Source organism: Mastomys coucha, unplaced genomic scaffold (genome assembly GCF_008632895.1).
Source record: "Mastomys coucha isolate ucsf_1 unplaced genomic scaffold, UCSF_Mcou_1 pScaffold15, whole genome shotgun sequence".
Lineage (NCBI taxonomy): Eukaryota > Metazoa > Chordata > Mammalia > Rodentia > Muridae > Mastomys > Mastomys coucha.
This window is the reverse complement of record NW_022196897.1, coordinates 116,048,401-116,067,332: the sequence shown is the minus strand read 5'-3', so window position 1 is coordinate 116,067,332 and position 18,932 is coordinate 116,048,401. Positions and strand designations below refer to the sequence as shown.

The following is an 18,932-nucleotide window of genomic DNA, read 5'->3' as shown; positions in this document are numbered from 1 at the left end:
CTAATGGGATGTGAGAAAATGTTATGGTTAAGTGTAGTTATGACATTTGGATAATGGGGCCATGCAGATAAGAAGGCTGTCATTCGAAGGCGAGACTTGGTTCCTGATGAGAGGGAAGCCCTCTGGCCATACCCATAGAGTAGGCAGCCATTCAGCCTTTATCAGAGCAGCTTAGACAGCATCTTAGCTAACAGCTACCTACAGGAATACAATCACAACACCAAATATTAGTAAGTCTGAGAAATAAAAATTCAGCTTTAATTCAAAAAACTGAATAGGTAGCACAAAATAAACATTTAAAAAGGCAAGAAAGATAACAATAATCAAAAAAATAAAAAGCTAAGGTGATAGAGTCCATAAAGAATAGTGGGTTCAAAAAAAAAAAAAAAAAAAAAAGCCAGGCAGTGGTGGCACAGGTCTTTAATCCCAGCACTTGGGAGGCAGAGGCAGGCGGATTTCTGAGTTCAAGGCCAGCCTGGTCTACAGAGTGAGTTCCAGGACAGCCAGGGCTATACAGAGAAACCCTGTCTTGGGAAAAAAAAAAAGAATAGTGGGTTCTCTTTGGGTGGAAAGAAGTAACAAACCATGAAATAGTATCTCCCAAGGGAAAAGAGGGGTCAAAAATATGCAAAATGAGAAACATTTATAACAATGTAGGAAATTAAGCAATCATGGGATGACTTTCCCCAAATTCACCTGAATTAGAAAATATGAATAAAATTCATAGCTTTCTATTCAAACTTTCAAATTATTTATCTTTTACTTTATCTTTAAACTTTCATGTTGTTTTAATGAAATAAAACACTAGCAACTGATACACCAATAATATCACATTTTCAAAGTAAAAACAGACCAAATTCACAGAGAAAAAAAACCAACAACAAAAAAAACCACTTATCTCTTAAAAAAGACTGCTCTTCCAGAGGTCCTGAGTTCAATTCCCAGCAACCACATGGTGGCTTACAACCATCTGTAATGGGATCCAATGCCCTCTTCTGGTGTGTCTGAAGACAGCTAGCTACAGTGTACTCATACAGAAAACAAATAAATTAAAAAGAAAAAAAAAAGATGGACCTAGAGATGGCTCAGTAATTAAGAGTGTTGGCTGCTCTCGAAGAGGCCGATTTCAGTTCCCAGCATCCGCATGGAGGCTCACGATCATCTGCAACTCCAGTTCCAAGATCTGATGCCCTAATCTGGCCTTCATAGACAGAATGCATGTACACAGTGCACATATACACATGCATATATACTACATACATGCATACATACATACTACATACATACACGCGGGCAAAACACATACGTAACCCTTTAAGAAAAAGCCATGGAAGTTGACGGGACTAGCTAAGGAGGGGAGGATCAGCACAGTGACAGGAAGGACAAGATGGAGAGTCGGGGGTAAAGATGAAATATGTTATGTACACACATGAAAGTCATAAGAGTAATTCGATACACAGATAGGAGTTGTGTTTGTTTGCATGTTCACGTTTGTGAGGTAGGGCCTATGAGTACCATGATGCATGTGTGGAGGTCAAAGGACAACCCTGGATACAAGCCGTGTCTTAGGTTTCTATTGCTGTGATAAAACATCATAATCAAAGTCAATGAGGGGAGGAAAGGATTTATTTCAGCTATGGCTTTGTAGTTTATCACCCAGGGAAGCCAGTGTAGGGATCCAGAGGCAGGAACTGATGTGGAAGCCATGAAGGAGTGCTTCTCACTGGCTTGCTTTTCAAGGCTTGCTCAACCTGCTTATAGAAGACGTCAAGATCGCCAGCCCAGGGGTGGTAATGCACAGTAAGCAGGGACCGCCACATCAATCATCAAGTGCACCACAGGCTAGTTTCTCAACTGTCAGTCTGACATAAAATTAGCCCCACAGGCCCTCACCCTCCATCGTATTTGAGACAGGATCTCTTGATTGCACACTGTACACACTGCACTGTACACACTGCGCTGTGTACGGCAGGCTAACTGACCTGTGAGCTTCTGGGAGTTCTCATGTCTCTACTTCCCATCCTGTCATAGGAGCACTGAGATTATGGATGGGAATCACCATGCCTGAGTTTATATGGATTCAGGGGATTTGAATTTAGGTCCTCACACTTATGTGGCAAACACTTTATCCACTGAACTATTTTCTGTAGCCCTCATTTTACCTTTAAGAGGTTTTTTTTTTTTTTTTTTTTGGCTTTTTGAGACAGGGTTTCTCTGAGTAGCCCTGGCTGGCTGTCCTGGAACTCACTCTGTAGACCAGGCTGGCCTCGAACTCAGAAATCCACCTGCCTCTGCCTCTGCCTCCCAAGTGCTGGGATTAAAGACGTGCACCACCACAGCCTGGCAAGAGGATATTTTTTAAACATTACATTTTAGAGAGAGAGTGTGTGTTTTAATGCAGAAAGACTATAAAAGTGAAAATTCAGTCTACTTTGCTATTTGAAGTCTTTAATATGGTATTTAGTGTTAAATTTAGCATGCACTAACAGGAGATAATTACTGTGGTCATCTCACACAACTGTTGAGTGGAAAGCAGTAGAGAATGAACCCAGGCTATGAGATCAACTGTGCTTAACTTTTACAGCCCTACCTTCTACATTTGTTCCTTCAGCATGTATAAGTTATTGCCTTTCTCCCCTAAGCAATGGCTATAACTCACAGAAGAACACATTTTATGTTGTTATTTAGTATACAATGTGTGTTGTGCATAGCTTCAAAATATTATACATTCAACAAGAATAGACACGGAATAGGATCATCCACAAAGACAAAATAAACACTAATGGTTGTGGTCCATTAAAAAAATTTCATGAATGGGTCATAAGCTGTACTTTAACATTAAAATATAAAGTAAAATTATTTGTAGTTCTCAACCTAATTAAGAATAGTGGTGGTCACAGACATGTATTGTATCTCTGTATTTGTTTATTTTTACAGTAACTGAATCCAAGGTTTGGTGCACTACCATAGGCAAGGGCTCCACTGAACATATTAGCCTAGCTTTCTTTGAGACAGGGTCTGATCATGTAGCGTAGGCTGCTCTGGAACGATAAATCCTCCTGCCTCAGCTTCCCATGTACTGGGACTACAGGTCTATACCGCTTTGCCTGGCCAAGTGACTTATGTAAACCTCTCAGAGCAGAAGTTGTAGCAATTATAACAGCTGACCCTTAAAAAACAGTTATCACCATGTATAGAACCGTAAGTAATTTACCTCAATTAATTAATTAATTAATTTTTGAGACAGGGTTTCACTATGTAGCTCTGGCTGTTCTGGAACTCACTCTGTAGAACATGTTGGCCTTGAACTCATAGAGATCTATTTGCTTGCCTCTACCAGGCAAGGTGCTCAGATTAAAGGCAGCCATCACTATACCAGCCTTAAAACAACTTCTCCACGGGTATGAATGATTACCATTATTCATTTCAGTTTTACATATGAAAAACAAGAGGTACAGATAATATCAAGTATATTTGCCTATGCTCACAGTACAGCTTATGGCAGAGCTGGGACTGAACAGGAACAAGTAGGGTCTGCAAACTATGCTCTTAACTGTGACTGTTAATGCTATCTTGCTTGTACTGACGAAACAATGGCCCTAAAGCAGACAGGTATCAGGTCTGTACTATAAAGTCTAGTTGAAAGATGTCATCTTTAGTATCAACTAGTATTAAATTTCAAAAGTACTTTTGGAATTCTACCATGAGCCAGACATGGATCCATCTAAGAGAATCTGAAACAGACAAGAAATCTGAGCAAAAGGATGTGATCACAGGTCAGAGAACAGCACTTTTACTAGAAAGGAAACTTCATTTATGTGGCAGGTGGATCAGTCACTTTACTCCATGCAGACTCTCTCTGAGGGACCCTCCAACTGTCTTGTCTAGACTAGGAATCTGGTTGAGTAAGTCAGAAACTTGCCCTTGACAAGCTGGTCTCAGGCCCAGAGTTCCGAGCCTATCCTCCAGGCTACTGCTGCTTCAATCAAGTGACTGAGATTCAAGGGAACAGAGATGAGGGCTGAACAGACGGCTGAGTGTATGAGCCTCCCGGAGCCTCCCGTTCTCATTGTTCCTGCGGACATTAGTCCACTGCTTCATTATGTTATGGGACATCTATCTTCCCAGCTAACTGATAATCAAATATTCTAATACATTTAAATACCTTTAAATACATTTGGACTTCCCCAATCTAATCATGATCTTAGTCATCAGAAAAATATCATCTAGTATTAAGAATTGCAAACATGATAGGGGCTGGAGATGGCTCTGTGGTTAGGGGCACTTGCTGTCCTTTCAGACAACCAGGGTTTGGTTTCCAGTGCCCCCACCAGGTGGCTCATAACCCCCTGAAACTCCAAGACCAGGGACCCAACACTATCTTCTTACTTCCAAGGGCACCTCTACACATGTGTTACACATAAACCCATGCAAACACACAGACACGGATACACACATGAAAACAAATCTTTAAAACATTTCCGTTTCTAGGTTTCATTTCATTTCTTGGACAAAAATAAATTTCAGGAATTTTATGGCTATAAAGTGTATATAAAGACAGTAACTAAACCTAGAGCAAGATGAGCGAGCAGAAAGCATCCCTGGTACCTGCAGGGGGGAAGGCTTCTGGAGTGGTTGCTGCAGTGCTGGAGTTCCCGTCCCAGGGTTCTGTTCTGGCATCCGTGAACTGGTTATCAATAAGCCATGTTCCGTTCGGTGAAATGGTAGTGCCTCCAGATTGCGTGCTGGCTGCTCTCTTGGTCCCATTGTCAGAGTGTGAAGAATTAACAGTAGTCACATAGGTGGGTTCCAGAGTTAGATTTGGGCTGAATGTTGGTGCCACAGAAAGAGAAATTACTGAAGAGGTTGAATTTGAAGTTTTATTCTCTTCCTTAGCTGATTCTGTTGTTGATGTTTTAATTAATCTTGTAGTTCCTAAAGAAGGTGAAACTACAAACACCAAAAAAAAAAAAAAAAAAAAAAAAAATGAGGCTCAAAAGTTAAGACACAAAGTAGCAAGCATTAATAAGTATCTCATACATCTGACACCATGCAAAGACTAGACAGTCACCTATATCCCACATCCACTTAATGCTGGCCCCTTCCCGCTTCCTCCAAGGCTTTGACTGCTGTTTCATGGCATGAAGAAAAAGGGCTTTTCACTTATTTCTTCAGAACCACTATGTAGGGATGTAAATATTAACATTTCTTACAATTCTTAGGAAGAACAGTCTCTCTGATTATTTTAGCATACAGAACAAAGCTAACTAGCAATATAATTCAAAGACTTTTAGAAGCTTCACGGTCACATTTCAATCATAACTTAATATTACTTAAGTACTGATTTCCCTCTCAGATGGCAACTTTTACCTGTAGTAGCATTGTTGGCACTAACATGTATTAGACCACTGCCAAACAGGACAAGAATGAACCAGGAATCCATGCTGACCTAGAAAATAGACACATGCGATGAAGTCTTACATTATTATAATTATGTCCAAATGACTCAAAATATAAAAAGTTATTTTGGGTAGCATCTTTCTTTTTTCTTTTTTTTTTTGGTTTTTCGAGACAGGGTTTCCCTGTATAGCCCTGGCTGTCCTGGAACTCACTCTGTAGACCAGGCTGGCCTCGAACTCAGAAATCCATCTGCCTCTGCTTCCCAAGTGCTGGGATTAAAGGCGTGCACCACCACTGTCTGGCGGGTAGCATCTTTCTTAGTTACTACAATATGTACACAGGGTCTTCTGACAGTTTGATAGGCAGTTTCCCCCAGAAGTTCAGTTATTATCTTCATAGAAATAAAAGTAAATTTAAATAACACATCTTTTAAATTATAATTCTCAAACTTTGTTGCACTTTAAAAACTGTTTTAAAAACTCTTGTTCCAGACTGTATCTTTATGTATGAGAGAGAGGCAGTCCTTAAATTTCCTAAGTTCATCTCTCAGGACCTGTGTACAATACTGACCTTAGGTTCTAGAGGAAGAATTGAGGACCAATTTATTTACAAGCCATGCTTTCACTTGGTTTACAGTCTAGATGTAAATCAATATGGCAGCCACTATCTGAGACCAAGAGGCTCTGCCTCCCTAAGGGGCACATGTAAATGCTGAGGTGAGGGATATGCTAGTAAATGATAGGATCCCAAGACGTTTCCGGATACAGCGGCATTGCCTAGAAGGGGACAGATTCAGCAGTGGCCCTCCTCAAGTGCAAAGGCCTTTCTATTCTTTGTAGGATGTAATAATGAAGTCAGTACCACAGCATATTAGACATCAGTAACTCTTAAAAAAACTGGATAGTGGGGCTGGCGAGATGGCTCAGCGAGTAAGAGCACTAACTGCTCTTCTGAAGGTCCTGAGTTTATAATGAGATCTGATGCCCTCTTCCGGTGCGTCTGAAGACAGCTACAGTGAATTACCCCAGAGCAAGCGGAGCTGGAAAGAGTGGGGCAGGAGCAAGCAGAGGTCCTGAGTTCAATCCCCAGCAGCCACACAAATGATGGCTCACTGCCATCTGTACAGCTACAGTGTACTCATACACATAAAATAAATAAAATAAATCTTAAAAAAAAAAACTGGATAGTGAACATATCACTGACGACTCCAGTTCAGTTCCTACCTGATCATATTTCAAAGTTGGGATACAGTCATTTGTATGAGGATCAGGCAGCAAGTTGGAAGACTACTGTATATGTGTGCTCAGTTTCTCAGGTAAATCAACAGAAAATAGGTTGGCTTACAAAATTAGATGTTTAAAATACATTTTAAAAGAGAATAAGCAAATATTTGTGAATTGCAGCTAAGAAAAAAATCTCTCTAAGCTTAAGGGCAATGCAAGCAATCATGAAAGTAAAAATGGAAGCTGACAAGAAAAAGACAAGTCTAAAAAACTGGTCATAAACAATGTACATGGACAGGAACTTCTTAGCCGGGCAGTAATGTTGCACCTTCAATCCCAGCACTCCAGAAAAGAGGCAGGCAGATATTTGAGTTTGAGGCTAGTCTGGTCTACAGAGAAAGTTCCAAGGCAGCCAGGGATCCACAGAAAAACCCTGTTGGTGGTATATCTCTCACTACAAAAACTGTGAATGTTAGATTGGACATCCCCACAAACAGGACAGGGAATAGTAGACAGGACGTTGGCATGCTACAAGCACTCTATTACTGAGTTACAACTCTAGCCCAGAAACCTGAATGTTTAAGCCATAGGCAATCAATTATATACTTATACACATCTCAGGGCTAATTAATTTGAAAAAATATCTACTGCATTTAAAAGGAAGGAATGAACCACTGCAGTGGCACAGTGAATACTTGCTAGAGAAAGCCAGACTTTGCTGACTTCTGGTCAAAGAGCAGTATTTCTTGCTTGAAATGTAATCCTTGCCAGCAGATGCAAAGTTTGACAGCCATGACCTCTCACATGAGGGCAAAGAGAGGAAGAAAGCAAACTGAGGTGCAAGAGAACATGCCTATTATTTAGACAGCTGCAGACATTTGAGAATCAGCTGATAATCAGAGCCAAAGGGCTGATACACTAAATTGTGTTGTGAGGTCTCTAGGAAGGCGATTTAAAAAACCTTTCTCAGGTGATGGAGAGATGGGTTACAAGTTAAGGGTACTTGGTACTCTTGCCCAGGATTTCAGTTTAGCTCCCAACATGGTAGCTCACAATAGTCTGTAACTTCAGTTTCAGGGATCCAATGCCCTCTGACCTCCGAGGGCACCAGACACACACGTATAAATGTAGGCAGATCATTCGTACATACACATATAAATGGAGGCAAATCATTGATACACATAAAATATTTCAGACAGATGCAACAACCTCAGGTACAATTCATAAGGAGTAAGAACAACTTACATTATGACTATTGATGAACTAGTGATGAGAATAACAAAGGAGCTTTACAAATACATTTACTAACAAAAAAAGTTATAAACACTCAACATTATGCAGGTGTTATGGGACACACCTACACTCTCGGCAAGCAGGAGACTGATGAAGGAGAATCTAGAGTTCAAGGCTAGCCTGGGGCTCTAGCCACGAGGCTTTCTATCTCAGGGCAACAACAGTTAACAACATTATGAAGTCTTTACTAGTGAAGGAGAGCTCAGCTGTACATTTTTCAGAGTTTAGACTTTGGTTCTAATACCATGGTCTTTCTAGTCATGTGTAAGAGCATACCCCTGTAGGCCAAGCTACATAGAGTCTGAGGCAGGAAGATCACAAGTTTGAGACCAGCCTGGTTATATAGAAATACCCTATCTCAAAATAAAATAAAAATAAAGGGGCTGGAGAGATGGCTCAGAGGTTAAGAGCACTGACTGCTTCTTCCTGAGCCTTGAGTTCAAATCCCAGCAACCATATGGTGGCTCACAACCATCTATAATGAGATCTGGGGTTTTCTTCTGCCCTGCAGACATACATTGTACTGGCTGGTTTTGTATGTCAACTTGATACAAGCTGGAGTTATCACAGAGAAGGGAGTTTAGTTGGGGGAAGTGCCGCCATGAGACCCAGCTGTGGGGTATTTTCTCAATTAGTGATCAAGGGGGCAGGGCCCTTTGTGGGTGGTGCCATCCCTGGGCTGGAAGTCTTGGGTTCTATAGGAGAGCAGGTTGAGCAAGCCAGGGGAAGCAAGCCAGTAAGGAACATCCCTCTATGGCCCCTACATCAGCTCCTGCTTCCTGACCTGCTTGAGTTCCAGTCCTGACTTCCTCTGGTGTTCAACAGCCATGTGTAAGTAAGCTCAATAAACCCTTTCCTCCCCAACTTGCTTCATAGTCATGATGTTTGTGCAGGAATAGAAACCCTGACTAAGACATACATGCAGGCAGAATGCTGTACTAAGTAACTAATAAATAAATCTTAAAAAAAATAAAAATAATAAAAATAAAAGGAGCTGGGGATGTAGCTGAGTTACAGAACATTTGCCTAGCACAAATCATGAGATTCCTGGTTAGACTGTTACTACCACCGAAAGGAAAAATTATAACCAGAGTTAAGTGTTCCCAATAAAATATGGCCAAAAGATAGGTATGTACTACCACTGGAAACATTTTATTCCTGCTGAAGTCTTTTATTTATTTATTGAGACAGGGTTTCTCTATGTAGCCCTGGCTGTCCAGGAACTTCATATGGAGTCCAGGCTGGCCTCGAACTCAGAGATCCTCCAACTTCTGCCTCCTGAGTGCTGGGAATCAAAGGTGTACAGCACCACACTTGGCCTTGTGTCTTACCACTCTTCTTATTCCCATCTTCCAGATAAAGAAATTGGGAAGATAGGTTCTCAGTAGGCAGAATTCAGATTAAGATCACCTGCCTTTTCCTCATGCACCCAATGAAGAAATGGATAAATCTCTCAAAATATGCCAACTAATTAATGATTCTATTTCTATTTTACAGACTTTTTTTTTTTTCATTGATGGAGTGGTGGGCCTTGAAAATATGATGATTAATCAAGGGCTGATATTCAAACTTTCAGCATTTGGTTCTGGTCTTGATTTTAAGTAAACACACTTCTCTGATGGAGATGGAGTTTGCAGTGGGAAAGATGCTTTCAGATCTCAGTCTTATTGAATAGGCCTTCCAAGTGTGGGACAAAATGGCAGCTGGGAGTCATTTTAAACTTCTCTGGACCCTCGCCTGGGGCTGCTCAGGTGACTTAATGACCAGAAGGAGGGACCAGCCACTTGAGGCAGCGACTCTTTTGCTCAGCAGTGTTTATTACTAGAAACAACACATAGCTATGATCTGTGATTACCTGCTTTGTGACTCTGTAATAGGCATTTATGTACTTCATCCTATTTAGTTCTGAGAATATTATGAGTTAGATACTATTTTTCTAGAGATTAAGGAATTTATTCAAGGCCACATAGCTAGTAAATATTTACAGATATTTAAACATGGGCTTTTCCAACTCTAAAGCCATTTTTTTTTCCTTTTAATTAACCAGATATTGGAGGATACAGAGATTAGATATAGACATGGTTAGCAAGGGCTTCATTTACCTGTAGTGAGGCACAAACTATTCAAATCCTGAATTATTACCAGTCATAAAAAGGTAGCCAAAAGGCAGTAAAATGAGGTGGGAGAAGTGCAAACTCCAGAGACAATTTTCAGCGAAGATGATGTAAAGCAAAAGTTGGAAGAATACAAGTTAGCTAAGAGAACAACAAGGCTGTCATTAAAACAAAGAGGTCTTCAAAGCTTAAAACAGCTTGTCTTGTACCATCAATGACAACAAGCTGGGAAGAGGCATAGGAATGCCTGCTGATTTCAGAGGACACCTGCCAGACTACAGGAAGGATCACTCGTGGATCAGGAGTTATTTACAGAGCAATGGGGACTACTAGACAGTTGCACCAGAGAAGAAGCCCTACCCCTGGCACTGGTGATGAATCAGGAGATCTCAATCTCACCAAACTTCCCACTCCTATACATCCCTAAATCCCGAGACTGCGGTTGGGGCAGGATTATGTGCAGCCTTGACAGTGGGGAGTGGTGACAGGTATTTCAGGTCAATGTTTCGTATGCTAACAATAGCTGCTCAGATTTTAAGATGGCAATGGCCATGTCATGCTCAGAGGACACAGTTCCAACACAGGCATCAAGCAGGACCTCAATACAAACCTGGAAACAACAGACACGTGTCTGAGAGGATGAAGCAAAGGGATATAATGCACATGAGACAAGATGAGGCAGCTATTACATCACTAAAGGGTTGATGCCCCCGGTAAAAAGATTTTTAAAATTTCCCCACAATAAAAAGTTCTGATTTACTGATGAACACAACTAGGAAATACCAATGGTTAGAAGGTAAGGAAACTGACATAATAATCTGGAGTTTAGAACAGTTAACAGGATAGAGGCCTGACTGGCTGACTGTGAGGTGAAGGGAGTCACTGACCAAAGCCTTCAGAAGGAATATAGCCATTAAAGCAAGAGGAACTAGAGGAGGGGAAGACTAGCTCCTAAGATAGACTCCAGACGGTACACTAGAATAGAGTAAAAGACTTAGTAAGATGCTGGGGTATGCAAGGCCCACATGTAGGATTTAAGTGTATCACAATGTCATGGCAGAGGATGACCAGGTTTTGGGGCACACAGAGGGGAGGTGATGGATGAGTTTACGTGTGAATGTGCAGAATGTGCAGTACTACAGAACGCACTGTATCTGCCCAGAGCGATGGGAGAAGGGGCAGAGCAGCACACTGGCAATGACAGAACAGCTGCCATGAAAGTCAGGCAAAAAGCCAAGGGAGGGACAAAGGCGACAAATGCAGTAGTGAGCAAGCCAGGCAGAAGACATAGAAAGAAGCAGTAGGTGGATGCTGAGCAGAGAGGGTGGGCAGGGAGCAAGGAGACACACATAAGAGAAAGAGAATGAATGAGAGGTGGCTGGAGAGCTGTTGAGGGAGGTCCCGAACACCAACACTACACCATTTTCTTCTTCCTGGCTTTGGCAACCACCACTGTACTTTGTGATTCTGAGTTTTACCATTCTTTGGGTTCATATATTTGACCTCTTGTGTCTGGCTTTTTTCACTTAGTAAAACTCAGGGTATGTGCTTGACTTTCTATTTACATATTTGTGATTTTTCAGTCCTGGGGATTGGACCCAGGTTTATTTCCAGCCACTCTAACTGAATCAGGGAGCTCCAGGTTCAGTGTGGAACACTAGCGCAAAAAAGGGGGGGGGGCTGATTAAAGAAGATGTATCCAACACTGACCTGAGTTCTCCACCCATCCTTCCCAATACACATGCAACTAAATAAAAAGAAAGTCAAATACTCTGAAACTCTGAGAGTAGTAAAATTCAGAATCAGAACAAACACACAGTGTTGGCTGCTCCAGGTGGTGGGATGAAGGAAGGAGAGCCGGCGTTTGATGGGTGCAGGGTCAGCTGAAGATGAGAGATGTGTCAGCTGCACAACAATGTGGCTTACATACAAAGCAATATCTCATTTATCTATTTGTTGATTTATTTATTTTTTTGTTGTGTTTTTACTTTTTTGTTTTGGGTTGTTTTTGTTTTTGTTTTTGTTTTTTGAGACAGGATGTAATGGTTTGTATATTTGTATATGCTCGGCCCAGTGGCACTATTAGATGGTATGGACCTGTTGGAGTAGGTGTGTCATTGTGGGTGTGGGCTTTAAGACCCTCATCCTAGCTGCCTAAAAGCAAGTATTCTGTTAGCAGTCTTCAGATCAAGATGTAGAACTCTCAGCTCTGCCTGCACCATGCCTACCTGGATGCTGCTAAGCTCCTGCCTTGATGATAATGGACTGAACCTCTGAACCTGTGAGCCAGTCCCAATTAAATTATAAGAGTTGCCTTGGTCATGGTGTCTGTTCACAGCAGTAAAACCCTAACTAAGACACAGGATCTCTCTACATAGCCCTGGCTGACCTGGAACTGACTATGTAAACCAGACTAGACCTGAATTTACAGAGCTTCACCTGAACCATCACAGCTGATATAAAACAACAAACAAACAAACAGAGTAAACAGAAAAAAAAATTAAGACAAGTCACAAACAGGTAAAAATCTTAAAAGTTTCTAGCTAATAAAGGATTGTTTTCAGACAAAGATACTTTAATAAAAATGCATGAAAGGGCATAGTAGCAGAGAACTTGTCTTAGCATTCGTTAAGATCCTGGGTTAACCAACCTACCCACAAAACTTTCAACCCAAAATTTATCCTGTCTAAAACTAATGTAGGCATAGGAGATAGAGCAGAAACTAGGGGAATGGCCAGCCAATATCCAGACCAACTTGAGACCCCTTTCATGAAGCAAGCACTAATCAATCCCTAACACTACTAAGAATACTGTAAATAATTCTTGCAGACACGAGCATGTAGTCCTCTGAGAGGCTCCACCAGCAGATTACTCAGATACAGACACCCACAGCCAAACAGTGGATGGAGCTTGGGGATTCTTATGGAGGAATAGGAGGAAGCATTGCGGGCCCCAAAGGACATAGGAACTCCATAAGAAGACCAACAGAATAAACTAACCTAGATCCTTGGGGGCTCTCAGAGACTGAACCACCAACCAAAGAACACACATGTGCTGGACATAGACCTCCCTGCTCATATGTAGATGTGCAGCTTGGTCTTCATGTGGGTCTCAAACAACTGGAGCGGGGGCTATCCCAAAAGCTGTTTGCCTGTATGTGGGATATGTTCTACTAGGTGGGCTACTTTGTTCAGCCTCGGTGGGAGAGGAAGCGCCTAGCCTTGCAGAGACTTGAAGTGCCAGGGTAGTAGGGATCCTCAGGGGGACCCTCACCTGCTCAGAGAAGGGGAAGGACAATGTGGGAAGGACTGTGAGAGGGGGTGAACAGGAGGGGGCAGTGAAAGGGATATAAAGTGAATAACTTAAAAAAATTAAATTAAGAAAAGAATTTAAAAAAAGAAATCCTAGGTTAAGCCAGGCTGTGTGGTGCACATCTTTAATCCCAGCACTCAGGAGGCAGATCTCTGAGTTTGAGGCCAGTCTGGTCTACAGAATGAGTTCCAGAGGGATACACAGAGAAACCCTATCTTGACTGGGTCACCCCTTAAAAAGATCTTGGAGTTAGACCCAACACTGTAAAGTAACAACAAATGAAGGTATTTGGAAGACAAGCACATGAAAAAAAATTGAGAATCACTGATCATCTGGGAAATGCAAAATACCAGCATATTCCCATTAAACAACAAACATACACAATTAAAAACAGAAAGGGCAAAGATTAATATGAATGCAAAGTGGAAGCATCTAGACACAGTATATGGAACAATTGATATTAATCAACAATTTTAAGGCAAATGATTTGAAAACTTAATATAACATACAAAAAAGTTAATCATGATCAATTTGAATTTGTTCAAAATACCTAAGGATGTTTTAAAAGGATATTTTCATCTAATATCTATAAATACATGGCTAGTTATCAACTGTGCTAGCTAGTTTTATGTCAACTTGATTCAAGCTAGAGTCATTTTGGAAGATGAGACAAGCTAGAGTCATTTTGGGAGAAAATGCCCCACGATGTTGGCCTGTGGTCCAATTTCTTGATGACTGATGTGGGGGGCCCAGTTCTCCCTGGGTGATACCATTCCTGGGCTGGTGGTCCTGTGTGCTATAAGAAAGCAGGCTGAGCAAGCCATGAGGAACAAGCCAGTAAGCAGCACTCCTCCGTCACCTCTCAGTCAGTTCCTACCTTCAGGTTCCTGCCCTAACTTCCTTCAATAATGGGATATGTAAGCGAAATAAACTCTTTCCTCTCCCAAGTTGCTTTTGGTCATGGTGTTTTATTACAAAACAGAGAGCTAACTAAGACATCAACCTAACACAATCTAGAATAAGCTAAGAAAAAAGTATCAGTCAGAAACTATCTACATGAGGTTAGTCAGTAGGCATACCTGTTAGGGAATGCCTTAATTAAGTTAAATAAATATGGGAAGACCCAGCCCACTGTGGGTAGCACCATTCCCTAGGCACTGGATCTTGATCAGCTAAAAAGTAGAGAAATAAGTGGAGAACAAAGAAGGAAATGAGCATGTATGTGCTCATTTCTCTCTGTTCTTGACAGCTGGTGATATGACCAGCTATTTGAAGTTCCTACCTAGACTGGCCTACAATGATAGTCTGTAACATGAAATTGTAACTCTTAAATTGCTTTTTGTCAGGGTAGTTTGAGTTTGAGGTCAGCTTGGTCTGTATGGTGAACTCTAGAAGAGAACAGCCTACATAGAAAGACCCTCAAAAAAAGTAACTAAGTAACAAGAGACCCTCTCTCTAACTATAACTAACTAACTAAGTAACTATAACTAACTAACTAAACTAACATAGAGACCCTCTCTGAAGCTAACCAACCAACCACCCACCCACCCACCCACCCAACTAAATATTTTATGTTTTTAACTATGTGTACTTGTGTTGTGTGGTCTGTGTCTGGGTTTGTGCACATGAGTGGAATACTCATGGATGCTTGAAAAAAGGTGCTGGATCTTCTGGAGTTGGAGTTGCAGGCAGCTGTGAGCTGCCTAACATTGGTGCTGAGAATCAAACTTGGCCCTCTCAAGAGCTACCTCTCAGCCCCCACATGTCAAAGTTCTACAACTATTTTACTACTTAGTTATGTCACTAGTGCCTTGCCAAAGATCTCTTCTAAATTCCATACTCCCCCTGGTATCACTATTCCTGCAATAAAACCTGAAACAACAACTATTTCCAGAGCTGGGCAGAAGCTACGACTTGAACTCCTCTTGTGTTTTGTTTTCAACAAGGGCTCACTATGTAGCCTAGGACAGCCTCGTACCCGGATCCTCTGTCTCCTCAGGATTGAGATGATAGATATGCACCATCTCCCCACAGACAAGCTTCTCTTTAAAAGTTCTAAGTGTATGTCTAGGTTATAGAAATCTTTCATAAACTTCTTATCCAAATGATAACAGAAATTCTCTACAGACAACTTTTATATATAAGTCATTTTAATACAAGCGCTGCTTAAATCGTGGCTTAATAATTTGGAAATTTTTTGGCCACCCCATCAGACACCAGCAGACACTGACTTTGGTGGCTATGACACTTATCTGGAAGACGGGCTGTTCACTGATTCAGTGTTAGCTGTTCCTGCTGAGCTAAACGCAGTCTGTAAATAGCCCCTGAAAGAGTCCATGCGACCAGCAGGGGGAGGGGTGGGGAGTTTAATTCTTTCACAATGCCCGTGGAGAGTCTGACAGCAATGAAAGCCTAGAAAACTCATGAAAGGCCCTTTCATAGCCATGTGAATGTGGAGCACAAAAGCAAAGTCAGATGACCTACTTAAAGCTCTGCTTTTATTGATGAGAATCCATTCTCATTCCAGATTAGTCTCTTTCTAGAAAAAGAAAACCTTATGCAGTAACTGAGAAATTAAGACACAGAAGTATAACTCCACTATTTCCCATCATTCCCTGTCATATCATAGAAGTCAGAAAATATTAAACAAGGCTCTGAACAGGCTCTTAATTTAAAGTGAGAAATGAAAAACAAGTTTTTACTCTGAGAAAGGAAAAACAAGTTTTTACACTGATTGTGTTTGCGTCTTTGCGTGCACGCACGTGTCTGTGTGTGTGTGTGTGTGTGTGTGTGTGTATACATGCCACGTACCCATGTGTAGGTCAGAGGACAACTTATGGGACTCAGTTCTCTCCTTTCATTGAGTTTAGGAATTGGACTCAGGTCATTAGGTTTGGCAGCAAGCTCTGGGAAATTTAAATTCTGTAGCTAATCAGACCAGTTTTGGACTAGTAATAATCTCGAAGGAAAATGCTCTCTTAATCTCTTCCTGGAATGCATATTAAGTAAATGGATGGTTAAACTTGACTTGTAAAGTAGCGACAGTCCGTTATTTCAAAGCAGGGAAACACTCCCTTACTCATTTGTTCAATCAAATTCTAATGTTATCTTGGAGAACTGAGAATCCAGAAAAAGCAACGTGAGGAGCTCACATGTCATGCATTTTCTCACTTCCTCTGTTGCCCAAAATATTTCAGTTAGTCAATAAAATTCTTTCATCCAGGAGATGAAAATGAACACAGCTTTTCTTCATTTTGATTCATTTCCTCTTTCTTCTACTGTTTAATTTCTAATTAGCTAGTTAGGTTTTTTGACACAGAGTAGCCCAGGCTGGCCTCAGACTTGCATGGACCCTCCTGCCCCAGCCTCCTGTACACTGATATAAAAGGAGTGAGCCCCTGTATCAGGCTACTTTTTTTTTTTAAGATTTGTTTATTTTTATTTTCTGTGCATGAGCATTTATTTATAGCATGTGCATGCTATAAATAAATGTGCATGCAGTACCCTCAGATCCCAGAAGAGGGTGTTGGCTATCCTGGAACTAGTGTTCAGATGGCTGTGGTCCTCCTTATGGGTGCTGGGAACCACACCTGGGTCTTCTGTAAGCACGGCAAATGTACTAAACAGCTGAATTCTCTCTCTAGATCCCATATTCTTTCTTTCAAGTAAAAAAGAAAAAAAAAGGAATGGAAAAATATGGAAACCTCTTACCTCATCTCTTTAATGACAGAAAAAGTATCTGGTCTATTGTAGTCTATTAATAACTCAGTAGGCACGCCTATAATGTTTACCATAGGTACCAACAGTGCCAGAGAAACCGAGTCTCTCCTTACATGTCTCCTTTCTTCTCTCCCAGCCCACTTCTGTTTGCCCTCTTTCCCTTCTCTTCCCTTTTAATCTCTTCCCTTTTAATGAAACTAACCCCAGGCCTATACACATCAGTTCTTTTTTTTTTTTTTCCTGAAGAGAACTGGGAGGAAAACGGAGGGTGTGTGTCTGTGTCCCATGGCTCATATTTGCGAATCAATTTCACATCACTTCCCATACTGTCCCCTTCTCCATTCCTCCAACATACCTTTTCTTGTCATCTTGTTTTTCAAACCCTTTTCACAGTTTTTTTTTTTTTTTCTTTTTAAGACAAAGACACAGAGTAGCTCATGCTGGTCTTGAACCCTCTTCCTGCCTCAGCCTGAGCCTCCAGGTGTGTGTGTGGGGTTACAGGAATATGTCACCATGTGAAACTCTGCAAGTATTTTTAAAATGTCCCCTAGGAGACAACATAGGAACCAGTGGGAAGAAGATTCAAATTTCAGGCAACAATCAATACTGTAGAAAACACTGCCAGGCGTGGTGGTGTTTGCCCATAATCACAGTACTTGCTTGGGAAGTATCATGAACTTGAGACCAGGCTGGGATACAAGAACTAAACACAAACCCAATCGACCAACAAATGTAACAACAGACATTCTGGAGGGTTGAGAGTATGACTTGGTAGCTGAGGTCTTTCTTAGGATGGGCAAGGGCTTGAGTCTGGCCTTTAGCACTGCCAAAGCTAAGAAAACAAACTCTGGGCTTGGTGCTGCACACCTTTAACCCCAGTACTGGGGAGGCAGATGCAAGCTGATCTCTACAGAGTTTCAGGCCAGCTAAAGTTATGTATGGAGATCATCTAGCCAAAAAAATTTCCTTAGAATATGTAAATACAATAACTGATAAAAAGATCTTAATAAGTAGATTTAAGAATAAAATGGAGCTTATGAAAGAATTAAAGGACAAATGATAAACAGAAACTTTTTGATGCAGAGTGGGTAAAGGGTATACAGGATGTAATGGGATAATATAATCTACATTCTATTTGAGTCCCAGACAAAAGGGAAGAGAGGGATGGGACAGAAGTTGCTAGTGTACTGTTAAGTGCTGTGTAAATTAACAATAGGCCATTATTCTAAGCAGCCATTTTGATACTAAGGGTCTTTCCTAGTGCCCTAACTACCTGGATTGAAGGCCAGACTGCTGTCATGTCAGCGTTAGCTATTCTGGACACTCCACAGATGACTTGAGGAAGCTACAAGGCATCTGTTGCTGAAGCACAACCCTGACTCATCAAAAGAGTTGTTTTGAAACACAATTGTTTAAATAGTTTGCAGCAGAATTTTTCCACCACAAGTCCCAGTGAAGGTTAGATGATCTACTCCGGCCCGAGGGAGTACCTCCTCTGATGATTTTAGTAGGCACTTGTGACTGGTACAAACTGAGGCAAGTATAGTCCCTCATTTGTATAAGGACTGTGATAACAGTGAATGAAGTTCTGTTGTGATTGGGGCAGATACCCTTCTTATACCGACTTTCCTGACTACATAAACAGGCTGAGCCAACAGGATGCCTCAGTGGGTAAAAGCACTTGCCTCCAAACCTGATTACCTGAGTTTGATCCCTAGTACCTACAGAGTAGAGAACCAAACTCTGCAAGTAGTCCTCTGACCTTCACATGCATGCTAAGAAATGTGTGCACTTAGCAGCCACCCAACACACACAAAGAAACTCGAAAATCAAAAAACAAAACAAAACAAAACAAAACAAAAACCATGGC

The 18,932-nt window shown here is 41.2% G+C and overlaps 1 protein-coding gene across 3 annotated transcripts in view; it reads right to left on the bottom strand.

Moving 5' to 3' along the window:
- The window catches only part of Ptpra (protein tyrosine phosphatase receptor type A), a 110,939-nt gene that overhangs the window by 54,777 nt on the left and 37,230 nt on the right, over nt 1-18,932 (bottom strand). For all 3 annotated transcript variants that reach the window (XM_031371911.1, XM_031371913.1, XM_031371912.1), the window contains exons 2-3: nt 5,371-5,449; nt 4,609-4,950 (exon numbers count right to left, since the gene is read on the bottom strand). In XM_031371911.1, the coding sequence (XP_031227771.1) occupies nt 4,609-4,950; nt 5,371-5,443 (415 nt within the window). In that variant the 5' untranslated portion in view covers nt 5,444-5,449. The remainder of the gene's footprint in view (nt 1-4,608; nt 4,951-5,370; nt 5,450-18,932) is intronic.